Source organism: Pempheris klunzingeri, chromosome 11 (genome assembly GCF_042242105.1).
Source record: "Pempheris klunzingeri isolate RE-2024b chromosome 11, fPemKlu1.hap1, whole genome shotgun sequence".
NCBI lineage: Eukaryota > Metazoa > Chordata > Actinopteri > Acropomatiformes > Pempheridae > Pempheris > Pempheris klunzingeri.
In genome coordinates, this window is record NC_092022.1 from 1,688,487 (window position 1) to 1,713,040 (window position 24,554).

At 43.6% G+C, this 24,554-nt stretch overlaps 1 protein-coding gene across 1 annotated transcript in view; it reads left to right on the plus strand.

The window, feature by feature from the left end:
• Nucleotides 1–218: 218 nt before the first annotated feature.
• Nucleotides 219–24,554, plus strand: part of ntsr1 (neurotensin receptor 1 (high affinity)) — a 37,347-nt gene continuing 13,011 nt past the window's right edge. Inside the window, exons 1-2 of the mRNA XM_070840292.1 lie at nt 219–878; nt 23,958–24,159. Of these exons, the coding sequence (XP_070696393.1) occupies nt 219–878; nt 23,958–24,159 (862 nt within the window). The remainder of the gene's footprint in view (nt 879–23,957; nt 24,160–24,554) is intronic.

Consider the following 24,554-nt stretch of genomic DNA (forward strand, 5'->3'; position numbering starts at 1 on the left):
GGACGAAGGCTCCGCTCGCTGACGGGTTGTGCGTCATCGCATCGGATCCAATAGCGAGCACGCCTCCAGTGTGCCAAATATAAAAACTGCTCTCCTCCGACTTCCACAGACTCACTCGTGGATCTCCGGCTGATGAGCAAGTGAAAATCAACAAATGCCCGCTGAGTTTGAACAGCCCCGTCGCTCTCCGTGTCCATGTTTCCACACATAGACGCATGATGGACTTGAACTCCACGCTCTCGAGGACCGACCTGGCCGGCTGGGGCGCGCTGGCGCAGAGACTCTTCGGGAATAACTCTCTGCTGCCTTTTGATAACAGCACCAAAACAGAGGAGGAAGACCTGGAAGTGAACACGGACGTTTACTCCAGGGTGATCGTCACTGTCATCTACGTGGCTCTGTTTGCTGTGGGCTCTCTGGGGAACTCAATCACCCTGTACACCCTACTGACCAAAAAGACCCTGCAGAACCTCCAGAGCACCGTGCACTACCACCTGGCCAGCCTCGCCGTCTCCGACCTGCTGATCCTCGTCCTCTCGATGCCCATCGAGCTCTACAACTTCATCTGGTTCCACCACCCCTGGGTGTTCGGGGACGCCGTGTGCAGGGGTTACTACTTCCTCCGGGACAGCTGCTCCTACGCCACCGCGCTCAACATCGCCAGCCTGAGCGTGGAGCGCTACATGGCCATCTGCCACCCGTTCAAAGCCAAGAGCATCATGTCCCGCAGCCGCACCAAGAAGCTCATCAGCGGCATGTGGCTCGCGTCCTTCGCGCTCGCCACGCCGATGCTCTTCGTCATGGGGCAGGTGATGCGTAACGGAGAGAAGATATGCACCGCCATCGTCTCCCCTGTCACCATTAAGACTGTGCTCCAGGTGGGTGTGCAACAAGCGCCTTAACGCCTGTATGTGTGTGTGTGTGTGTGTGTGTTGGCTTTGCGCGTAGATGTCTCCACAGTTTATCTTTACGCACCGGAACGATTCAAAGTGGAAATGTTACTGTGATTCCGGAGGCTTCTGTCTAAAGTAGAACATGAGGTGGATGTTAGGGGGGTGATTCTTTTTCCAGTGGGCACTCTGTGCCAAAGTGCTTCACTAGCTGTGCCAAAGTGCTTCACTAGCTAATGTGTCCAAAATTCCTCTTCGTGCGTAAAGACATCTGATGTTTTTCACAGGAAACAGCGAAAGGGAAGAAAGTCACAGCCCCCGGAGACGGCAGTGACTTTTATTAAGCTATTCAGTTTTTAATCCAGTATATTAACATGAATTTGGCCACAGGGTTGTTGGTAATTTCACTTCACTGCAGGTTCAGTTCTGCCAGGAAATGAACAAAACGGACTCTGACCAACATCAACAGCATGAAGCATCTTTCAGCAAAATTAGTCAAATGAATCAGATCCTCTGTTCTTAATATCTGAGACAGATACTAAAGATTTGTTCATGTAGATTATTAGTGGAAGCTGAAGGGAAAAGACTCCAACAGGTGTGTTGTCTGACGTGGAGAGGTGTCCTGTGGGCTCAGGCAGGTAGAGCTGAAATGATTGATGATTAATCCATTTGTGGATTCTTCTCTGTCAGAGTCGTGAGCTGGACATCTTTGGGTTTTGGACTGTCGGTCAGAAAACAGTCACCTTGGAATAAAGCCCCAGTTTGTGCCTCTCATGTATTAATATTACAGAGTCACAGAGACGTGCATCTGATCATCTAGATGGAACACAGTTGTGCTTGTTGGACAAAAATGATTGTACATAGTTGTACACTATGAACCAAAATAAAAATGATCAGCAGCCACATATTAGTTTGGATTGATGTCATGTAGCTCTTTCAAAGGGTTTTAATGGTTTAGCTATATTCTATTATTTATTTAATTTATCTGATGTAAATTTGATTTGATCATTTTATTCCCGTCTCTTGTCAAAGCACTTATATTAAGATATATTAAGAAAAATGCGATACGACTAAAGTTGTTGCGATTATTAGTATTATTATTAGCAGTAGTACAAAAGAACAACAGCATATGTCATTTATGGCTCCTGGTTCAGAAAAAAACAGTAAATGGTTTAAAAATGTTTTTATTGTGAAGCAAACTGAGTGTTTTTTCCCACCCTGATGGTGAGAGGAGTTTGTTTTTCAAAGACCTGGCATTACAACTTCCCGACAGTTTACAGACCGATAATTGCAGCCCTGCAGTCTGTGCATGTTAAGAGGGCACTTGTAAAACACACAAAGATCTCCAGTGTTGACTCAGAATAATGTATGATGTATGATGCTTCTTGTTCGCATTGCCCTGCTTGTAGCCTGTGCCTTGGTTTATTTCTGTCGTTGTCTAATAATGCCTATAAGATCGTTACGCAGGCTGCAGAAGTCTGAGCACAGCACAAACATAAATGAATGACATATGGAGCAACTTTAATAATAATTCATGAGTCACAAACCGAGTCAACGCGCCGTGTTCAGCCCCACTGGAGACGCGTCCGCTGTCGTGTTCTGTATTTGCAGCATGTGTCTGTTTTGAGCTTCATTCTCTGACTTTGCAGCGTGTGGAACTGATAAACATCTCTTAATTTGCTCGTGTTTTATTTCTCTGGATGTGTTTTCTCTGCTGAGCGCTCGGAGGGCACATTACAGGCTTAATGTAAAGAGGCTGTGAGTCATCAGTGAGTGCGTGGGTGAGGGAGACACAAACGGGGAGACATGCTTATCTTACTCAGAGGACAGCAGCCCCTCTGACAAAAAGGCCATTTCTCAAGTGTGTCCCTGCCACTCCAAAGATTGATGACGCTGCTCTGCAGGTCAGAGGTCTTATAAATGATTACGCCAATCTCCCCCGGCTGTGTTTACAATGCTCATACTTGGCGCCGACTCAAGCCCACGAGTTGTGATTTGGATTGTGCCACATTTGGAAATAGTTAGGTGAGGTGTTTTATGTACTTCTGCGGACACTTGGCATTAGACAAAAGTCTATATGTGTGTGTGTCTTCCTGAAGCTTCTCTGTAATCTTTAAAGTCCGCCACAATCTCTACTGTGTCTGCTTTTACTCTCCCCTGTTTTCCAACACCTCACTAATATTTCCCACATCTGTTTCTCTTGTCTCTCGTCTGTCCATCTATGTCTCATCGTTTTTTTCTGCCTCCTCTGTTCATCACTTCTGCCTTACGATAACTACTTGAAGCCAAGGGTAACAATCCTTGGCACTGCTTATCATCTGATGCTGTCATTGAGGCTATCGGTATTCAAGAACCAGGCTCCAGCAAATAGTCAGTGAGGAAACATTTTCCCACACAAGAGGTCATGCCCCTATAGAAATCACACACGACTTTGTGTTGTTTTTTCCACTTGATGTAAAGAGCAGAGCAATAAATACAATGAGTCTGGGGACATTATATGACGGGCACCGAGAAAGAGCACGTCAAGGAAAAAACGATCAAATTGCTCCCATAACCTTTTCATAAGTGGTGCTTGTTTGTGAATATACTGCTGTGTGTGTGTGTGTGTGTGTGTGTGTGTGTGTGTGTGTTTGTGTGTGTGTGTGTGCGTGTGTGTGTGTGTGCGTGTGTGTGTGTGTGTGTGTGAGATGCAGCGCTCTGCTGCTATGGAGGCTCCCCAAACACTCTGTCTGTTTTGTCAACAGTGAGTGACACTGAGGGGAGAGAAGGTGTGTGTGTGTGAGAAAACTGAAGTGAAAGGGAGAGAAGAGGAGGTCAGAGAGCGACGGGGGAGACGGGCCGAGCTGATTCTGTGTAGATTAATAGGAGGGGCATGGTACTAACACCACGGGGCTAAGGGGTTCAGCTCCCCCCTGCAACGCTGTCAGTAAAACTGCACGATGAACGGACAACATTTAAAAACGATTTTAAACACTGATGAGTTCTTTCAGTTTAAATTTCTAATCCATAATCCATTGTGGTTCTTGGTGGGGACAAACATCTTTAAACAGCTGCTGTATCTGCTTACAGTGCAGCCAACATAAGAAAACCGTCAGTCAGTAATCAAACAGCAGGGCCCGGTACAGTTGGTCGTGCCTGCTGCGGCTGCTCCCCCTCGCGTCCCACCACTCGCTCCAATAATGAACGACTGTGGTCAGAACTAAACCCTGTTTCCTGTGGCTGCTGCAGAAGTGTTGGGTTAGCACCACTGGGTTACATACATGCACGGTTTCCTGTGAGCCCCTCGTGTGTGTGCATGGGCATTCTGAACGTTATATCAGCGTTAATGACACGAGTGATTTAAAAAGTAGTATTTTAAGAGGTAATCAATAAATGTAAATGCTACTGCTGAAAACCTGCAAACCACGACTCAAACACGAGGCTGACTTGAACGTACAGATGCTCCACACCTGTCTCCTTTTGTTTTCTCCCTGATCGTACTGCAATAGTTGCATCATCAAAGCGAAGCCCCAATCAGGCAGGAGACTGGATGTCAGCCGCGTTTGCCTCCGTTCCACTAATGCAGACAAACAGTTGGTCGGGGTGTGACTCTGTGTACAGCTATTGATTGATTGGATTTTCCTGCGTAGGACCAATAAAGATTATTTTGTCTTATCTGCCCGATTTAGAGGTGAAATGATTCATCATTAGCTGATTAAACAATGAATGATGGTCCCGCTCTGATGATGGTTTTCAGAGGGAGATGTTATTTTATTTGACAGCTAGAAGTAGTAATATTTCTACAGGGAAGTCATTTCTGTCCATTATTCAGTGTGAAATGTCTTAGTTTCTTAAAACACATGAAGAAAAATCTGCTTTTTTAATTATAATTTCAAAGCTCTCTCATTCATGTCTGGGAAATGTGCTCTTTGACCGTCTTCTACCAACATGTAAAAACAATTTGTAAGTCTGTCTCCTGAGACGGAGGAGGAGTGTGGGTGAGAGGGAGGAGGAGAAGAGTGTGAACGAGAGAGAGGCTAAAGGAATTAATGAGCGAGAGAGGATTTGTTTTTAATTTCTTCAAGGCTGCAGGATGTGAACAAACTGAGTGAAGTTAACTCGCTGCGGTCGGCAGTCAGCTCAGAGGTTTCCGGCACATTTACATTTTCCATGCTGTGCGTTTAGCTTGCTGCTGGTGTGTGCACTTACCTTGGCCTGTGCACCTGTGAGCTTGTTTGCTGTGTTTGCAGTGAGTGGTCTCCTGCTGTGCAGGAGTCTCTGCTTAGGTTGCTCAGGGTCGTGTTGTTTGTGCGGCAGGAGGAGTTTGGAGTGTAAAAGGGGCTGATTCATCCACGCATGGACTTTAAAGGGCAACGCTGGTATTTTTAATCCCGGGCTCTGTTCTGACACATCTTGGGTTTGAAATAACTGGTAGATGGTAGAAGTTTTGGTCCAGTATATCACGTCAACCTGCAGCCGCAAAACAAGCAACATTAGCAAAGAATCCCTAAGTCATATGTGTCAAACTCAAGGCCCGTAGGCCAAATGTGGCCCACCACCTCATTTTATGTGGCCTGCGAGAGCTTAAAAGGTGTAATTGTCTTACAATAAAAAAATCAAAAGGGTGCATTGACCATAAACTACATTTCCCATAATGCATGTCGATTATGTTACCCGCGAAGTGACGGCATCCCGCCACTAGCTTGCAGTGTATTCACATCAATGCGATTGATGTGGAATTTAGAAATACAAACAATGACCCAAAATGTCCAGGAAGAGAAAAACTGATGCAGATGGAAGGCTGTTTCAAAAAAGATGGGAAGGCGAATACGTATTTGTGCTTCAAGGAGAAAAGCCGGCATGTCTTTTGTGTTTATGAGGCAGTGGCGGTTGTCAAAGAGTACAATCTATGTCGGCATTTTGACACCAAACACGGAGCTATGTATGCCAAAGTGTCGACGTTCGATCGTTGATTGATGGAGTAATGTGGGTTTCATAACCTGACAAATTAAAAGGATTTATGTTATAATAACAAACGTATTTTTTTTACATCTATGCAAATATATATGTAATATTTGTAAGTTGAATAAGTAAAAAATTCAATTAATCAATTGGTTTGTTTGTGTTATTGTGTGACTTTGCTGTTATAAGGGGACAGTTTGGATCCAACATTGTATTTGTGTAACACTCAATAGCTCAAATAAACTAGCCAATCGAATCGGCAGTAGACCAGCAGCACCTGTCTTCTGTGAGATAAAGTTACTGTTTTTGTCAGGTCTGGTGGCTTTGAAGAGGATCACGTAAAGGCTGTTCTTGGTTAAACAAAGTAGAGGTCTCTTTCTGTACGGATCCTTTCCACAGTGTTGACCGACATGCAGAATACCAATCTGGGTCTGTCGGTGGCAAAAACAAACACTTTTAGTGGACCTACTTTAGTGGACTACGCTGCAGCCATGGAGGTTTGTTTCATGGCAGCAATTCCAAAACTGTTTGTACCTTCCAGTCATTTCAAACCCAAATCATGTAAAAACAGGGTCTTGGTTTAAAAAACACTGAAGTTACAATGACTTTAAGAATGTTGTTCATCTTTTATTCAAAGTTTTACCATTTGAAAACTGTTATTTACTATTTGTCAGAGAAAAGTCTCTCTATAGAAACTACACTTTATTAGTGTTCTACTTGACATCACAGAGGAATATTCTAATATAATAACAGCTGTATATTTGTCCAGGTGTGGAGATGATGAACTGCTCTGACCCCACTGTGCTCAGGGTAAATGAAGCCTCACAGTCTGCAATTTAGGGCTTTTTTTTTTTTTTACAAAACCATCCTTCATCGTCATTATTCATAATTTTAAGAGGGCTTCTTGGTTCAGTTATTTTTGCATGAGCTCTTCATTAATCCCATTCTCACTCCAAGGCTCAGTTTGAATGTAGAAGTGCAATGAGTGACATGTTGAGACGTGCAACTCCCAAATCGATTGATGTATGGTATTATTCACAATTCTGTACCATTAACTGATTAGACCGGTCATGAGGATGGAGATGGGTAGACTCCATCCACAGGAAAACTCACTTATCTATGGCACTTATTACACTGAAACTGAGGCAAAAATGGGCCTTGGGGAAATTCCACAGAACTAAATGAAGCTCAAACAACCAAATAAAAGCTGCCGTCTCCTTCCGCAGAACCTGCCCAGGTAAGTGTAGGGTGAGCTAAGCAGAGATCGACCATCAAAATCAAACATTCAATCACACAAAGCATGAATAAGATTTCTCGGTTACACACCAAATTGATTTAAGACAGTAAAACACAGTTAAAGTTGTTGAAGAGGGGATGATGAAAGCTTCCTTTCCACTCACAGGAGACATTTCTCATAAAGCCATTGCTTCCTCCTGCCACACTGAGCATCTGCCACCTTGCGTTTGCTGAGAAGAACATGTTGGAAGTGATTTTTTTGTTTCCCACCAACCTTTGGCTCATTTTGCCACCTGCCATTGCCAGAAATTCTGGAAACTTGAGCTGAAATTGAACTGGCAGAGGAGCACATTCTTCCTGATTTGTGCCAAAACCAACCTCTCTGTCTTGTCATGAGGCACAGAGAAAGCAACCAGGTGGTGCACGCTGCAGTACAAAGGCCTGAAAAGGCTTACAGTGATATCACAGCTGCCATATATACTATCAATTAACACGGCAGTGCTTTATTCAGTGTGTCCCACTCTGCACTTTGTGATAAAAGATGGAGCTGCTGACCTGAACCCTGTGCAGTAATTACTCATAAGTCCAAAGCAGAAGATGCTTCTTGATCACAAATACCCTCAGTTAGCTAGTCTGATATTTAAATAAACATCTTGAAAACTTAAAACAACAACACAGGGCCTCTTTTAAACATCCGTCCTGGCTGCAGTGCATCCGGTCACCCTATGTTTGGCTTTCCCCTTCAAAAGAAACCGGTCCAGGCTCCTCCAGATCACAGGCAGACTAATGTTTACATCCTCACAGCAGCAGTAGCTGCACTCAGAGCTCAGAGAGATAAATGGAGCTTTGGCCTCACAGACAAAATCTCTACCAGAGTAATATGCTGTCTTGAAGCTCCTGCATTTCTCAGGTATTTGGTAACATTTGTTCGGCTCTGTTGTTGCAGAACGAAGGCACTGTACAACAACTATTCTGAAACACCTCCCACACGGCTGCAATCAACACAAGAGGTGCCCTGATAATCAACACACTGTCTGAGCTGTGACTCCGTATCTCAGACGGTTTAATAACGAGAGTCTTTAAATTCCCCTTTCTAGTCTGATTTTGATCACAGAACATGAAAAACCTTGTTATTCGTATCCCCGTGTACACGATCATCTTATTATCTGTGCACAGGTGTGTCCCGAATCCTTGGCATCTCAGCTGCTTAATCTGCAATTTAATATTTTTTTTGCCATGCTAGCTTTAGGGCACAGCCAGTCAGTCCATTACTTTGGTCCAGACTCTCAGCATTGCCATGAAGTCTTGTGTAAATTGTTGATCCTGAGAGGATGTTTTATTCTATATTCTTGATGATCACCTGACTTTTCACCTGACCAGCCCATGACGTGAACAGCTTTATTGGCATGCCCCAATAACTATGGGATAGATTGTCTTGGCAATTTGTTCAGACATTCATGGTCCCCAGAGGATAAATCCTAATGACTGATGTAGCACCATCATCTAATACGATCTGTGCTGTCACTGCACCCGCTAAACGTCAGCATATTAGCGTTGTCATTGTGAGCATGTTAGCATACTGACCTAAGATACAATACAAGTGTTTTATCAATGCTTAGTCGGACTCGCACCTATAATGTGAAAGTGTTTGCTCCGTACAGCAGAGTCAGGGTTTTACTTATCACATGGCGAAAGTAAGGAGAGCTGAGCAACGAGACGATGGCGAATAATTTGGTGTCGAAGCGACAAGCAAAAGGCCAAGTTGTCAATATTTGGGAATTAAAGAGAAGAACTTACGTGAAACGAATAACTTACCTCATAAAATGTCAGGTGTAACTGGTAACACAAGTTTATCATCCGGTGGGAAAGTTTCCTCACTGTGACATCTCTTTTCTAAATCCTTAGGTTTAACACAGCATTATGAATAATAATAATAATAATACATTTTATTTATAATGCACTTTACATTTGGAGGTACAAATCTCAAAGTGCAACAATTAAAAAACACAAGACATTTAAAAAGCAACAGCATTTAAGGACGCAGCCTAAAAAACAACATAAAAGCTGAGAGCTGTTTCCAAGGAAGGTAGGTCGATTTAGGGGATAGCCCTCTTAAAAAGATGAGTTTTTAGATTTCTTTTAAAAGAGTCCACCAGCTGAGGCTCCCTCAGGTGGTCTGGGAGGGCTTTCCACAGGCGTGGAGAGGCAGACTGGAAGGCCCGGTCACCCCTTGTGCGGAGTTTAGTCCTGGGGGGGCGGAGACGTTAGTTATTGGCAGACCGGAGGTTTCTGGAGGAGGTTTGGAGGGTAAGGAGTTCCTTATGGTAGTCTGGGCCATTAATGCAGTTGTAGGTGAGAAGGGATATTTTGTATTCAGATCTGAGGTGGATGGGAAGCCAGTGAAGTGAGTGAAGGATGTGTGTGATATGGTCATATTTCCGCACACTCGTCAGGATCCTGGCAGCGCTGCTTTGAACGTATTGGAGCTTTTGAAGGCTCTTGCCAGGGATCCTGACGAGGATCCATCCAGCCTGGAGGAGTTTCTCAGCATCCAGGAGGGTGAGTGATGGGCGGAGTTTTACAATGTTTTTGAGGTGGAAGAAGGATATCTGGCACAGGTGTTTAATGTGGTCAAATTTAATACCTAGGTTGGTGACTGATGGGGAAAGTGGGATGTTATGGCCAGAGAAAGATATAGAGGTGATGTTAGATGACCGGAATTGATGTGGGGTGCCGACTAGGATGGCTTCGGTTTTAGAGCTATTTATTTGCAGTTTGCATTTATTGGAAGTTGAGATTCATCCACGCCTTTATCTCCTCCAGGCAGGTGGTGGGTGTGGATGAAGATATGGCTGCAGAGGAGTTGGGGTTTGTTTTGAAATAAAGCTGTGTGTCGTCAGCGTAACAGTGAAATGATATGCCGTGTTTGCCAATGACGTGACTGAGGGGGAGCATGTAGATGGTGAAGAGGGTAGGGCCGAGGACTGATTATCCTATATAACCACCCTGTATGTTATTGGCTCATTAGACTAGAAAACAGTCTAAATCTCTGCCCACATGACACATTCCTGACAAGTCTGATGAACAATTGATTGATAAATGTCTCATTGCAAGTCTAAATTTAATATCACAGTATGTATGAGTGAGCTAGAAAATATGTGGGGGTAAAGGGGAGAGAGCAGATTTCTATAAAACCTGTTTAGGCCTATTACATTTTAAATAGTTTGCATTGTAAGTGTGTGATGATGAAATATCTGCACGCTGCAGGTCACTGTGAAGGCACGTGTGGGATCTTGGACTCTTAGTAATGACACTAGACCAGAGCCAGATGCATTTACAGCCATCGTTGTCTCTCCACACGATTATAAAACACCCCATCACACGCGGCCTTTGTCTAAGCAATGTCACCATGACACAAATATTTAGATTATACCCTGCTGAAAGTGAAATCAGTGTTTATGGAGAACCAGGTCTTGGCTGTTATGAGAGCTGTGCTCTGGAGGAAAAAAGGAAAAGTAGCTCTAAACGCTGACTAAATGGCAGTTTGTGATTTAAAGGTAACAATTCTGATAAATGTAGAACTTCAACCCAGTCTTCCATCATGAAGAACTTTCCAATGCTCTTATTTCTGCTTTAGTGGTGTGGTGCACAGTAAAGCCTGCAATGTATCCGACTGTGTAGATTTGATTTGTCTGATTCAGCAGTTATTGGATATTTAAATAGTTTCCTCACAAATGTCTATGCATTGTGAGACATTGTGATTGTTATTACCTGGACTACTAAACAATTAATTTACAAACAGAGTACAGAGAAATGTCAGAAGCAAATAAGTCACAACCTATAACAAACAGGTTGTTCCTGTAAAGACGGCTCACTAACACCCAACATCTGGTTGCTGTTTGTGTTCTCTCTCTCTCTCTCTCTCTCTCTCTCTCTCTCTCTGTCCAACATCCACCTAACACGGACCCCTACAGAAGCCGCCCACATTGAGCCTGGGTCTGTTCGAGGTTTCTTCCTCCACTGTGTCCTAATATAATATCTGATGCTGCTCATGTGGGGATTCTTGAATCCTTAATGTTGAATTCCTGAATCATTGGGTCTCTCTCTAATTAAAGAGTTTGGTCTAGACCTGCTCTTTATGGAAAGCAACGCTGTTGTGAATTGACGCTATATAAATAAAGATTGATTGATTGACTGATTGATTGATTGATTGATTGATCTGAGCAGTGGAGTGTGTGTGTATAATTAGAAGCTCCAGGGCGTCAGAAGGAAGCACACAGCTGTCCAAGCTGAGTGACGGTGGATTCAACTGAGCTCGCCATGTTTAGTTTTAACCGCCGTCGCTTCATTTGATTTCCATTTCCATAAAGCCGGGTGCAGCAGCATAAAGACAGTCTTTAAACAGTGAATCGTAAAAATGCAGCATCATTATAAGCAGAGGAGTGAATTTAAGAACATAAATAGTTAGTTTATAAAACAATTTAAGAGCAGAGGAATAAAGGAGCGTTCTGCTTAAGGGCGAACGAATGAAAAGTGGGTATGCTTGTTTTTGAACATCAGATGGGAAACCAGCTCCACTGGAGACACTGAGGGGATGGATCCTTGTCTTTGAGAGACGTGGGCATCCCACGACAAATGTAAACTCTGAGCATTTTAAAGGTTTAAACACTGCTGATGTTTTGTCTAAAAATTGTTGGAGGTGGTGGAGAGAGGGGATGTCGTCCTCTGTCCTGGCACTGACTGCCATATCCATTACAACAATGGGCCCCCTCCTGGGGGATCAGACACACAGGAACCCCACTGTTCCCTTTGTTCTCTGTTACTCAGATGGCTCCACACACTTAGCCAGAGGGGCATCTGACAAGCATGGCAGCCAGTGTATGAAACTAAAGTGTGGGACCCATAGCAAGGTTGGTGGTATTGGTGGGTATGGCTCACACGTGCCCCCAGTAGACCAACATGTCTGGCAGTTTGCAGTCACGCTAAGCAGATGTGCTTGTGTTTTCTGTACTTACAGGCGAGCAAAAGTGATGAAACCATGTTTAAGTGACACAGATGTACGAGTGTGTGAGAGAAACTGTTATTGCAAAGTTTTCCAAGTTAGCCGATTCTCTTTTAAGTGCTGCCACTGCCTTTTTTTTTTGCTAGCTAGGAGGTCAGAAACGTAACCACTTGTATTCTGCTTTAATATTCATTGTGTAAGTGTGCAGAATCTTGCCGTGTGTGAGTAAGAACTACAGTGCAAGCATACATTTATTGCCTTATGTTTGAGTGAGCAGGAGTGTTGAGCATATGCGCCCCCGGTAGACTGAGCTGTCTGGCAGCATGCAGCCTCGCTAAGCAGATGTGCTTGTGTTTTCTGTACTTCCAGTGGATCAAAGAGATATTCATAGCACATGCACACCCCAAAGTCCAATTTTGTGTCCCAGTGTGCAAGAAAAGCTCTGGAGAAATCACCAGAAATGTCATGAACATCTACTTTAGGTTGTTAGTAAGTGCTTTGTGCCTGCATTGCAGGAGATGAATCCGAATAGTGACAGCTGACCTATTAGCCATAAAACCATGTTGTGATGGAGCAGCTTTGGAGAAGTTGTGTCCTCCAGAAGGCTTCCCCTAGGATCCCTTCCCAATGCAGCTGACTAAAAGAATTTGATGGTTGATCAAAGCTAATCAAAGCTGGTTTGGAAAAAATACTGTGCTGGATACATGTATTTGAAATGCCACATAAAACTCCTCAGATGGAGTAAATGTGCTCCACTCGGTCCCATACTGAAACAAAATGCTTGGCGAGTGTCACATTCTGCAAGGTGGAAGGATGTTTGGTACCAGAGCTCGTCCATCATTCTCCATCCTCATCGGTGCCTTAACAGACTGGAACCAGAACACTGCAGGTCCTCCACCTTACTTATGTAGTTTTACTGCTTTTCTTTCATTTTGTTACCTGTCACACGTCATTCTTCATTCATCTTACCTTCACATCTTCCTTACCAGTTTTAGATTGTAGACATAATCTGCTGTAATTTATAAAATGTGCTCCTGTAAGACGACACCTGGTGAGCACAATATCAGAGTCCTTGAACAGGCACAATGATGGAATGTAGCCATTATTAATGTTATTAATTTCACCCATGTCTGAAATGTCTTAATTCCCTTACTTGCATCCATGTGTCCCTCTCTTCTTCGTCTTTTCCTCAGTACCTGAGGAGAGGGAGAGACGCAGGAAAAGGAAAGAGGAAGCGAGGAAGCACATAATTAGAGAAACTAAACGTCTTCTCCTCGCAGGGCTCATGTGAAGCGCTGTCAGTTTCCAGTGACAGCACTACAGCTGGATCCACTCTCACAGCTCTCACAGCTGTGTAGCGCCACTCGGTGCCTTTTATCTACCTTTTCATTTGCACAGATAATTTCATGTTCTGTCCAAATAATCATAAGGGAGCACAGTCCCCATTGTCAGCGCTATTTGTTTTTGTTTTGTTTTCCCTTTTACTGATTTCCTCCCCCAAGACAAAACAGAAATATGTAGTCTTTGCATGTTTCCCCTTAAATTGCACTTTTAGTCTTGGTCTGCAGTCAGGTTGTGATTAGACTGTCTGCTAGAAATAATTTACAAGTTTACAGCATCATGTAGCTAAATGGAAATGACATATAGATCCTGTTTATCGCTGAAAGACAGCAGACTCTCCTGACAATACTTTTATCCGTGATGCAGATTAAAAGGAGAAATGACAGATCACAGCCACAGGCAGCGACTGGCTCAAGGTCCACTGCTCTTACTCCAAACCCAGCACTTCCTTTTCCAATGCTGATGAGTTTATGTAAAAAAAAACATGGCTGCAGCGTCTGAATCACCATGGTGACAGTTATATAAAGACGTCTCTGTAAACCACCACTCTTTAGTGCAGTGCTTCATACAGAGGGGTATAATTAAAGGTGTAACACATTTTGACTTCAGCAGTGTTAAAATGGGCTGTAGTGCAAATTCAATGGTCATTAATAAATGGTTAATTTCACAATTTACACTGAATTCATCAAGAAACGTTGCCACTGATGATACTGATGTGACCAGGCCTTGATGCTACAGCTGAGTTGTATTTGTGCAGTGTTGTGCTGATGCAGCGTCAAAGCAGAGCAAAGCAGCTGGAACATCCAATCACAGACTCTCAGAGAGGCTGGTCACATGTGGCTTTGGTCATGTCTGCTCCAGGGTGTGTCCACACACACACTTTCCTTCTGAGTCTATGGTCTCAATCGCTAGTTTCTTCTCGATGTTCATTTATGGCGCTTTTCCACTAGCACGTACTCGACTCGACCTTTTTGGTTCTCCACTAGGTGATGGTACCAGGTACTATTTTAGTACCTCCTCGGCTGGGGTTCCAAGCGAGCTGAGTCGAGCCGAAAATGTGACGTCGACAGACTGCAGGCCACTGATTGGCCAGGGAGTGATGTCACTGGATGAGTCGTGAGAGCGACTCGTTCACAAGAATCCAACCCGCCGTTTTTAAAACCCTGGAAACAGTTTTTATTATTTCTGTGAACGAGGTAAACGGCTTCACACAAACCAAACGCTCCACGTCCTTAGTTGTGTTTGTGTTTGTGCCGCATACAAATGATGCCACTGGAGTTTGGGGCCGCCTCGACCCCACCCACTTTGAGGTGGTACGCAACTGTAATGGAAAACGACCCAAACAGAGTCGAGAAGAGCTAAAACTGTGTGATGGAAAAGCGCCATTAGTAACTTATGGTTAAATTAAGACTGAAATAGACCATAAATCAGGGTATGTTTTAGGGCAAAACCATCTTGTGCTGCCATCTCGGTGCTGCCTTTCTGTTGATATAGTTATGCCATTATTAACTCTGCCTTTAACTACAGTAGGTCCAAGAAAACAGCAATAGCTTTGCGAGGTGAGAGACTGTGGGGTTCGTGTTAAGTGTTTTTCAGATGATGCACTTGTCTGTTAAATTTTGCATCATTCTCTTTGTGTTAAGAGCCGGGAAAGTGTTACTGGTGGCACTTAGATTAGCATTGTGTTTCCCTACATACAACTAAACAGGAGTGGATGCAAACAGCACAAAAAAAATATCCTTTTCTATCCACTTTAGACCAGAGAGCACCATTGCTGATGTTCATATTTTCACGGGGAGAGAAACAAAGAGACATCCCGCTCCTGTTAGTTCAACGTAACTGGACCAGAATCAGTGTGAACACGGAGAGATTGAGAAAATCTATTATTGTTGCAGTGAGAGAAAAATTTGAGTGGACATGTCAGTGGTACTGTAGCTAATCTAATGCTGCTCCTCGGCCATTTAAGGTTAGATTGGCCTGTGCTGTTTCGTCTCTGTTCCTATTAGATAGAAAGGTGAGGAGAGTAGAGCTGTTTCATGGCCTCTCCAAGGCTATTACAGCAACTGAATGTGTGCAAAGACGACGGATGACAAAGAAAGGAAGGACGATATTCTATAACCATGGGGATCTTTTATGAAAATGTTCCAGTAGTGATGTAAGCAAAGAAGCATTTGTGGGGAATGCACAGCGCGTCCTTGTGGCCAAATGAGTGGCATCTGAAGGTGCCATGTGACAGAATGACACACTGTGTGGTCACACACTGAACGACACACACGACGAGCCTCAGGTAAACAACATCCGTCATTTTGAAGATACTTTGCTTGAGTCTGATGGTAGAGATAGAAAAACTGAATTATAGTTTTTCTGCCATTCGTCAACGGCACAAACGAAGACACATTTTATTAACAGTGGCAGCCAGAAAGCGTGGGAGTGCTGTTACTTGGTTACTTTGATTTGATGGATGGACCCGCACTGCCAACAAATTAGTTCTTTGTCTATAAAGTAAGGAATGCGGTGAGGAATTGATTCGTACACACTTGTATATAATTAGACAATGAAAACACTTTCTCAAGAGGACAACAATACTGTCAGCTGCTCTTTTACTACTGCCAAAATGTTTCTGGAACAGATTTGCAAATGCTTTTGTCTCTAATCTCTAATCAGCAAGTGGGGTTTTAAAACTTTTTTTATATTATATTATATTATATTACTAGCATAAGGCAAGTGAATCAGTTTTACTGCACTATACAGCACACTATTACTTTTTAGCTGTTTTATTCCCATTTATGTGTCACATTGTGCACCCCCCCGTGCCCTAACGTGTGCAGCTTCTGCAGGGTTTGAATCTGTTGTTAGTTTCCACGATTCCCAAAGACAAAGAACAGCAGAAGTTACAAGCTGATGAGACAACTTGGCAATATCAGAATGACAGAGTGAGTCCGAAGAGAGCCTGAGAGTCTGAAGCCGACACTTTGGGAGGAAGAAGTTCACTGGACTGCACTGCCACACTCCTTCAGAGTGAGGTGTTTTCTGCCTACAAATCCCACCGTTGGATGCAAAAAAAGAGCTTCAGATTAGCAGGTTGGCACCATCCATGGTGGCCTCTGCCATCACTGTATGAGCAGGTTTGAATGTTGACATGTAGCGTAACTCGTGTCGAGCGGTCAGAAGACATCTACTGCACCTTTAACGTCTTTTCAGATTCATATGGTGCTGCAGTAACCTTTGTGTCAGCTCCTTACACTCAGTGACAAAGAGATCCTGAAGCAGTCTGGCACTGCGTCTCCCCTCAAACCAACAATGGCCATCATGGTAGATGGTTGATTCCACCATTTCCCAGCAGTTCAAGTTCAGCCACTTTCTTGTTTTAACCAGCAGTGTGTAGCTGCATGTGGAAAAGAATGAAGCAGAGGTTTAGAATATTATATTGGATTAAACAAAAAATAAAATGCTACCCTGATGCCAGAACTGGGCAGCATGCGTGGGGTCAGCATACTTCACAGAGGGAGTGGAGAAGTGGACGGTCAGCAGGTCACACAGGCTTCTTGATGTAAGACGGGACTTCCATTCACTCCTCGCCAACTTCATTTGATTGACAGCTCTTTCCCAGTCTGCCGTACAGGCTGATGGGGCGAAAACAAGTTCAGCCAGGCAGGCAGACGATGTCAGGGCAGTAGTGTTGCAAATACCTGCTCTGATCATGTGGAGAATCTGGTGGTTGGTGCTGATTTTCCCTGTACTACCTTTCTTATGTGGGTGTGGCGTTTGGTTTTGTTTCATTGGACAATTTGTGGTCTTTTCTGGCTTCCAATTTTAGGTTTTTAGTCCCAATAACGAGACTATTAGTTCTCGTAATGGCATCTGAAGTGTGCTGATGACACACCGGACAGAACATTGCTTGGCCTGTCTGCTCAGAAACTAAACAGTCATGGGACCCTCCACGGCCAGTTTCTTCTCCACTTCTCATTAAAAGCTGGCTTAAAACCGTCACCTCTTTAGCCTGCCTCTCCTTCTGGGAGATGTTCTCTGCAGACCTCTTCACCCCTTCGAAGTAACGCCACATTGTTTTCCCGTGTCATCTTGTTAAAGTGTCTGAGTGAAACAAGCAGACTCTTTAATGGTGGCTGGGAAACATAACTGCCACCTTCTGGACTGGAGTGGAACGTCTCAAATTGATCTGTTCTGCTATTCTATTTTAATTAAACTGCTACTGTGGCCGGTGGGTTCAGTGAACTCACTGCCATTAAACAAAATCACCTGCATTTGGCAGATGAGGGGATGCTGATTTCCAACCCTTGTCTCCACATGCACATTTAAAGATGTTTACTTACATGTAGCCATCTAGATGGGGAGACTTCTGTCCATAACTGTAGTTGTATGTGTTGAAATCAGAGGAAATCAGTGTTATTAAATGATGATCTTATGATTATCTCTTCACAGAGAGATATTTTGGTAGATGTGTATGAAAGAAGGACAAATCACTCCTCTGTTTTAAGGCATTACATTTTAGCATTTCATTTCAGCTTTCAGCCCATCAGCACCAAGCCAAGGTCATCAGGACGAGTCAGCAGCCTGCATAAGTTCAGGTTTTTCAGAGCTGCGTGGCCCTTGATCCTTTAATGTGTCTATCTCCAGATTCAGTCCTCTCTTCATCAGTGCTGTCTGCTGATTCTCACCAGCAGGTTCACTGCTGCACTTGACCCTCCAACATCCAGCCAAGTCATTTCACAGCATAAAAACTCTTGTGTGATCAAATAAAATTACTCAAATTATAAAACTACAATCACCGTGAGTATGTCATAGATCTAGTATATCAGTCTTCTGTTCTGATTTGGCTAAACTAAAGACATGGAGGCTTCTGTGGCTGGTGTTCTTGATCTGACACTCACACTGAGCCGAAGTGTTTTTTGGGGGAAAACAGTATTGAATACTGCAGAAATCTACATTTCTCTTCTCACCATTTCATACCACTGCATTCAATTAAGAGTAGATGAGGAGGGAAGATAAAGCTCGCAGAGCAAACAAGCTTGCTAATGGTCCGTTAGTTAATTGTGGCAGCTCCGCTGGAATTAATTGAATTTGCTGCAGCATGTTAGGCAGCACGGTGGGGGTTTGCACGGTCGCCTCGCAGCGAGAGGGTTCCAGGTTTCCCCCATGCTTCGTGGGTTCTCTCCGGGTACTCCTGCTTCCTCCTACAGTACAAAGACATGCCAAGTGATTGACTTAACCACCTTAACCTTAACCTTAACCACCCTGAAGGATAAGTGTTATACACAATGGATTTAAGTAAGCATGTTCCCTTTTTTTCTTTTACTGAAATCACTCTGGTTATGTACATTTAAGAGACCAGACATCTATCATTGTCAGGTATACGAGTTCATTAACTTCCACACTTTGTTCTGGAGTGCACCACTGAAGACAAACCCTGGCTGATAGATGAATAATGAAGCTGCCTCATACATATGGACAGCTCACAGGCATGAAAGCTCTGCTGTTAACACCAAACATCCACCATCTCCTGCGAGAGTTGTTAAACTGATAGAAGGTGAAAGCCGAGCCGTGCGGGGGCAACATCCAAGAAGGTGTGAAGCACAGTGATCAAAACATACAGTACAGGGGGCAGGTGGAGCTCCGGCTTCATGCTGTGTATGTGTTCTGGCCCTGTATATACACAGCATGTGAGCGTATACGCAGCCAACAAGAGAGTAGGCTTGTCTGTCCTGCGTGTTTTTCTCCTCCAAAAACGAAAATATTTCCAACAAAAAGTTTAATAGTGATTGAAAAATCAGCAGGGTATGAAGGTTGGGACAAGAAATGGGTGTTAACATCATTAAGCGACATCTCATCCAAAGAGTCGACATTTCACCTGCGTGCATCATTCATTATTAATATTTCAAACTAAATAATCATCATTCACTAATCATTATGCCTAGTGCAGCAGCTGCCAGCAGTGTGTATGTACGGCACACGTTGCTATTCTTATTGGTAGATGGTCTGTTTTTATTTCAAATCACCTGTCTTTATGGACGCTGCAGGTGAACACTCTTCAGACAGCGTAGGCTGGAAGCTGCAGCTTCCTCACACCCTCCTTCAGCAGGCAAATCACGTTTCCTGCAGCAGACTCTCTCTGGGTTTACACCCACACACTAAACTGTGTGCAGCTGCTGCTGTGTAAGGAACACATGATAATACAAAGTAAGTTTTGGGGCTCCGAACCGAAAATGGACAGTAATATTTTTGTTTCACCCATAAGTAAAGCAAGTTTGGTATAATACATGCTCATTATTTTAAAGGCAGAGTCTGCAACTTATTGTAGAGGCACTTTTGTTATATTGGTTGAAATTCTCATAACAGCAATCAATACATGAAATTGTCTGGATGCCTGCCCACATGCTGCCAGAGTCTTCCCCAAAACTAAAGCTAGCAAGCTAGTCGAATAAGACCGGCCGAGAAAGCAGGAACTCTGAGCTAAAGCTGACGTTACGTTCCTGAGGACTGTTTTTATGATCAGGATTTTTATGATATGCAAGTCGACCAGAACGATCAAGGGGCCCAGCGGCAGAGGTTGTGGACTCCAACATTAGTCAGACAGTGTTCGTGTGTTGTGGGGAGGGGCTTTGGAGGAAAGTCTGCAGGGAGGGGGTGAGATATTTTCAGCTACTGTTGCTAGTTTCTCCATTACAGTGACTTTGCCATTACAGGTTTAAAAAAAAGATATGGGCCACACAAAACAAATGATTCAAACAAAGCTATTTTCATGTGAATAATCTGGTCCCACCTCTTCTTGAGCTCCACTGATGCAGTAAAGCAGGCCAACCTCAGCCTGCAGTTCATATTTTTCAGTTTCTTTTCTATGACCTTCTGCCAGTACAACTACTTTACAGAGGAATGGATGAGTGCTTGAATGTTGGAGATTTTGTTTTTTGGATGATGTTTTGTACACCAAAACAGCCCAAAAACGCCCACATAGCCACCACAGCACGCACGGCTAATGACGATGGAGACGGTGCTAATGGTCAGTTAGCGAGATCCACCATGACGCTTCATTATTCAGGCAGCACTCCAGCATCCCTCTGCTGCTGCTCCCATTCATCACGCCCCATATTACAGCCTCCAGAAGGTATCACGGGGTAAAGATCAGTCCCACCTAGAGGCTCAGGTTCAGTGAGGAACGGTATAACGTCTTCTAACGGAACGTGGTCGTAGAAATAACACAACAACAGATGTTAGCGTGAGCTAATTAAATGATAGTCACATCTTGAAATAATGACAGGTATGATTATAATTACTAAATTGTCTGGTGTCTGTATTAAAGCATCAGCTGAAATATTACATTACTCTTTCTCTCTCGCTGTCTGTCTCTTATAAACATGGATAAATACTGTCGGTGACACTGAGATTACTAATGTTGACTTATTAGTTACATTAGTCTTTCATATATATTCTACTCTTCTTATAGAAATGCACCCTGGGAGTTGAAGTTAACATCTCCACAGAACTGTCTATCAGGGAAGCAGATATTTTTACACAGAGTTTCATGCCCAGCAGCTGTGGAAGTGCGTTAACTGTCACCGAACGTCGTCTCTACAGAAACTGAATACTATTTCTTAATAACTTTTATCAACAGTTGCAGAGTAAATCGAACTGAAGCTGTAAAATGTTAAGGAGGCAAAAGTAGGATTTTGACATGAAGGTAACATGTTCATGCATCAGCATTAAACATTCACTGGACGGCATAGTGATCTGATCTGATTGGGAAGACTGCAGGCAGCACAGCACAGTACAGCAGCAACATGCACCTCATGCATAAGAGAGATGTATATAAAAATCCTCAGTGCCATCTTTTTGAAGGGACATGAGCCTTGTCTCTCTGTTGAAGTATATTTTAAAGATCTAAGACACATGCTGTCCTGGTTTTGATCACTCTGCATTGTGAATTACTTCTGTGACTGAATCCAATCTTCTGCATTTTATGTTCCTGAGTCCCAACAAACTAGACCAGAAAACGTGCGCTTCCTTTGCACACGTGCTTCCCTGCACATCTCAGTGTGTTCAATTTAACCCAGAAAACTCTTCCTACGACTCCACCATCATGTCCACAAATGGGATGCAGGATGGGCTCTTTACCCCTTTTAAACCCAGATTCTAAAAAGGAAAAACTGCATTTCATTTCATTTCAAATACATTCTTGTTCTTATCGGGGCTGGAGCCAGACAACAGGCTCACTTCTCACTTGCAGTCACATCCCACAGGGAAGACAAGTGGGAGAGCAGTTGGTCGTAAATCTCTGGTGACAGGAAGGTAAATTAGAAAACATTTGGTTGTCACCACTCGATAAGAGTTAAATATGGTACACAGTTGAAGCCCTGGTAGCAGTCATCTGAAGTCTTTGTACGGCTAAATTCTGTTCATTTTAAGCTGTCGTGACCTTACATCTAAGATTTTCCTGCTGAATGGTAAATGGACTGTACTTGCATAGCATCATTTTAGTCTGATATTTTCGACCGCTCGAAGCAATTCATCACAACGTCAGAATAAGTCCGTTTAAAGTTGATGAAGAGTTATAATTTTCACTGCTATTTTCTCTGTGTGTTACCCTTTCCACCACAATCATTCTTGCCAAATAACTCCATTTCCTTGCGCTTCAGCCCGAACCATCCACATTAACTGTCAGTTTTTTGGCTGCTTTTCCACCCAAGCGGGAGTTGCGCCTCGCTCTCAAGCGGGGCTTTGCCCTGCCGCCTTTCTCTGGCTCTCCCTCTCTACTTTAATCAGTCACCACTGTCTGGGAGGCAGGGGACCCTCAGAAGGCAGCCAGCCTGTTCATTAACGCTATTACCATTTTTCATCCATGATTATCCCTTGGTAAAACAACAACACTATATCTGAGTGTGTGCTGGGTGGAGAGACAATGCTGGAGGGAAGAGCAGATGTGGAAGCTGTCACAGTTGCATTGATTGAGCAAATATCTACACAAATGAGCACCTCCCACATCCCCGCACGCCTCCTCTCTCAGCCAACCTCTCGAAGAGGCTCCACACAGTCACAAGTCAGCTGTCGTAAGAGCTGTTTAGCAGCACCTCCACTCTCTTTCCTCTTTTTTTTCTGTACCATTCTCGCCTCATCCTTCTGTCTCATTAATCTTCACTGCTCATTTCCTTCTCCCTCTATCAGCAGTGAAGGCAGCGCTGTGTGAGGAAAATGATTTGAGCAAAACTTTCCATTCTGAATTTGATCAAAGTTGGCATTCAGGGGCTAAAATGCAATTAAGTCGAGTGTTTTCAAGTGTTTCTTGATGGAACTTTTGAATTGCTAAAAAAAAAAAAAAAAAAGGCAATTCAATATGTTTTTTATCATTGTTTTCCAACTGCATACAAAGCAGGATTGAGAAAACTATTCATATGTCTGCTGAATGAATTTAATGAAAGCAGGACTGCATTACATTGGTTGCAAAAAGGTTTTGGAAAGTACTAAAAGTGGCTCGCTCAATTTCTTTTGCTGCACCTGTAATTTTGGGTATGTGCCTGTGATTGATCTCTGCATCACCCAGTTGACCTTCATCTCTCACGCCGGAGGCTACTGGTTCTCCTCCTCCACCCTTTTTATACCTTGTCCATCACTCTCCTTCCTCACGTGGTGGTTTGATATTCGTTCCCACAGGCTGTAGAAAAGCTGACCGTCTCTTTAGGCTTTAGGCACACCTAGCAGAGATTCAAAGACTGATTACCGGAAACATCAATAAACATTGATAGCAAGGTTTCCAGCAAGCTTTTCCTCAGAGTGTGAGGAACCCACATCAGATCTCCTTCGCACTGGTGTGCATGGAGAGACAGAAGAAGTCATGACCCACATTTTCTGCTATTACAAAACATTAATCTTCATCCATATTGCTAATCGCTTAATCGAGTCATGTTAGCTTCCTCCAGCTTCTCAGTGGTGAAGATCTGCTACTTCTAGGTGGACAAACCTGACAGACTTGGCAAATAAAATAAAAATGTTCCATTGGATTTTAAATTTTTTTGGAATCCCAGAAAGCTCTGTGGAAAACTAAAGTTCATGATACTTGACATGCACACTTGGTCACCACTTTTATGGTTTTTGAAGGGTAAATGCAATTGCCAGAAGTAAAAAGTCACGTGACTTCCACGCCACCGGCCCTAAGCTACACTACAATTATAAACTTAACAATTTATAGTATTTTAAAATCATTTATTCTAAGTTTGGGTTAGAATAGTTTGCAAGAGCGTGAATATAAACACAGCTAGAGGCTGTAAAGGCAGATGTGTGAATAGATGAATGTCTGTGTTCGACAACCTCTGTAGTCTCATTTAGCCGCATGTTAGCAACCATCTAACCAAACACTCATTCAAAAACCTATTGACTTTGGCTTTGAAGTGCAAGACTGCTAACTCATTTCTTGGTTTTGGGGCTCATGTAGAGGGTCATGGCTGAGAAACAAAGTGCTTTACCTGACCTTCATCTGTGTGTCAGCTCTGTGACATGTAACCAGTGTTTCTGGCCTTCTGCCTCTCCTCCTCCCCGAACAGGTGAACGCATTTCTGTCCTTTGTGATACCCATGGTGGCCATTTCTGCGCTGAACGGGGTCATAGCCAATCAGCTGCTGCGAATGTTCCGCGAGGCAGAGCAAGACAACCGCGTCTGCATCATTGGGGGAAATCCAACCATCCTGAATGTCACCGTGGAGCCCAACCGCGCTCAGTCACTTCGCCACGGAGTTCTCGTTCTGCGTAAGTGAACAACCCACCTCCCTCCCTTTGCCCACCACTTTACACACACGCACACACACACACACACACACACACACACACAAAGTTTAAAGACAACAAGACCTTCATACATTAATCTAGTGCCTCCATGAAGCTGTCACCGAGCTGCACTTCACTCTTCACACAACTCAATAAATGCTCTAAAAGCGCCGTATTCATCACTGTTATCTGGTCAGTGAGTTAGTGGCAGCGGCGTCCACCGTCAGTGGCTGAGTTATTTTGGTTTTCGGCCAAAACAACAGACAAAGCTGTACTTTTAAACCAACTCATACAGCAGTGATTTTGATATGTTACTCTTTTTTTAGTTAGTTGTATTTCATAACATTTCACACCAAATGCTAAACCATAATCAGCCT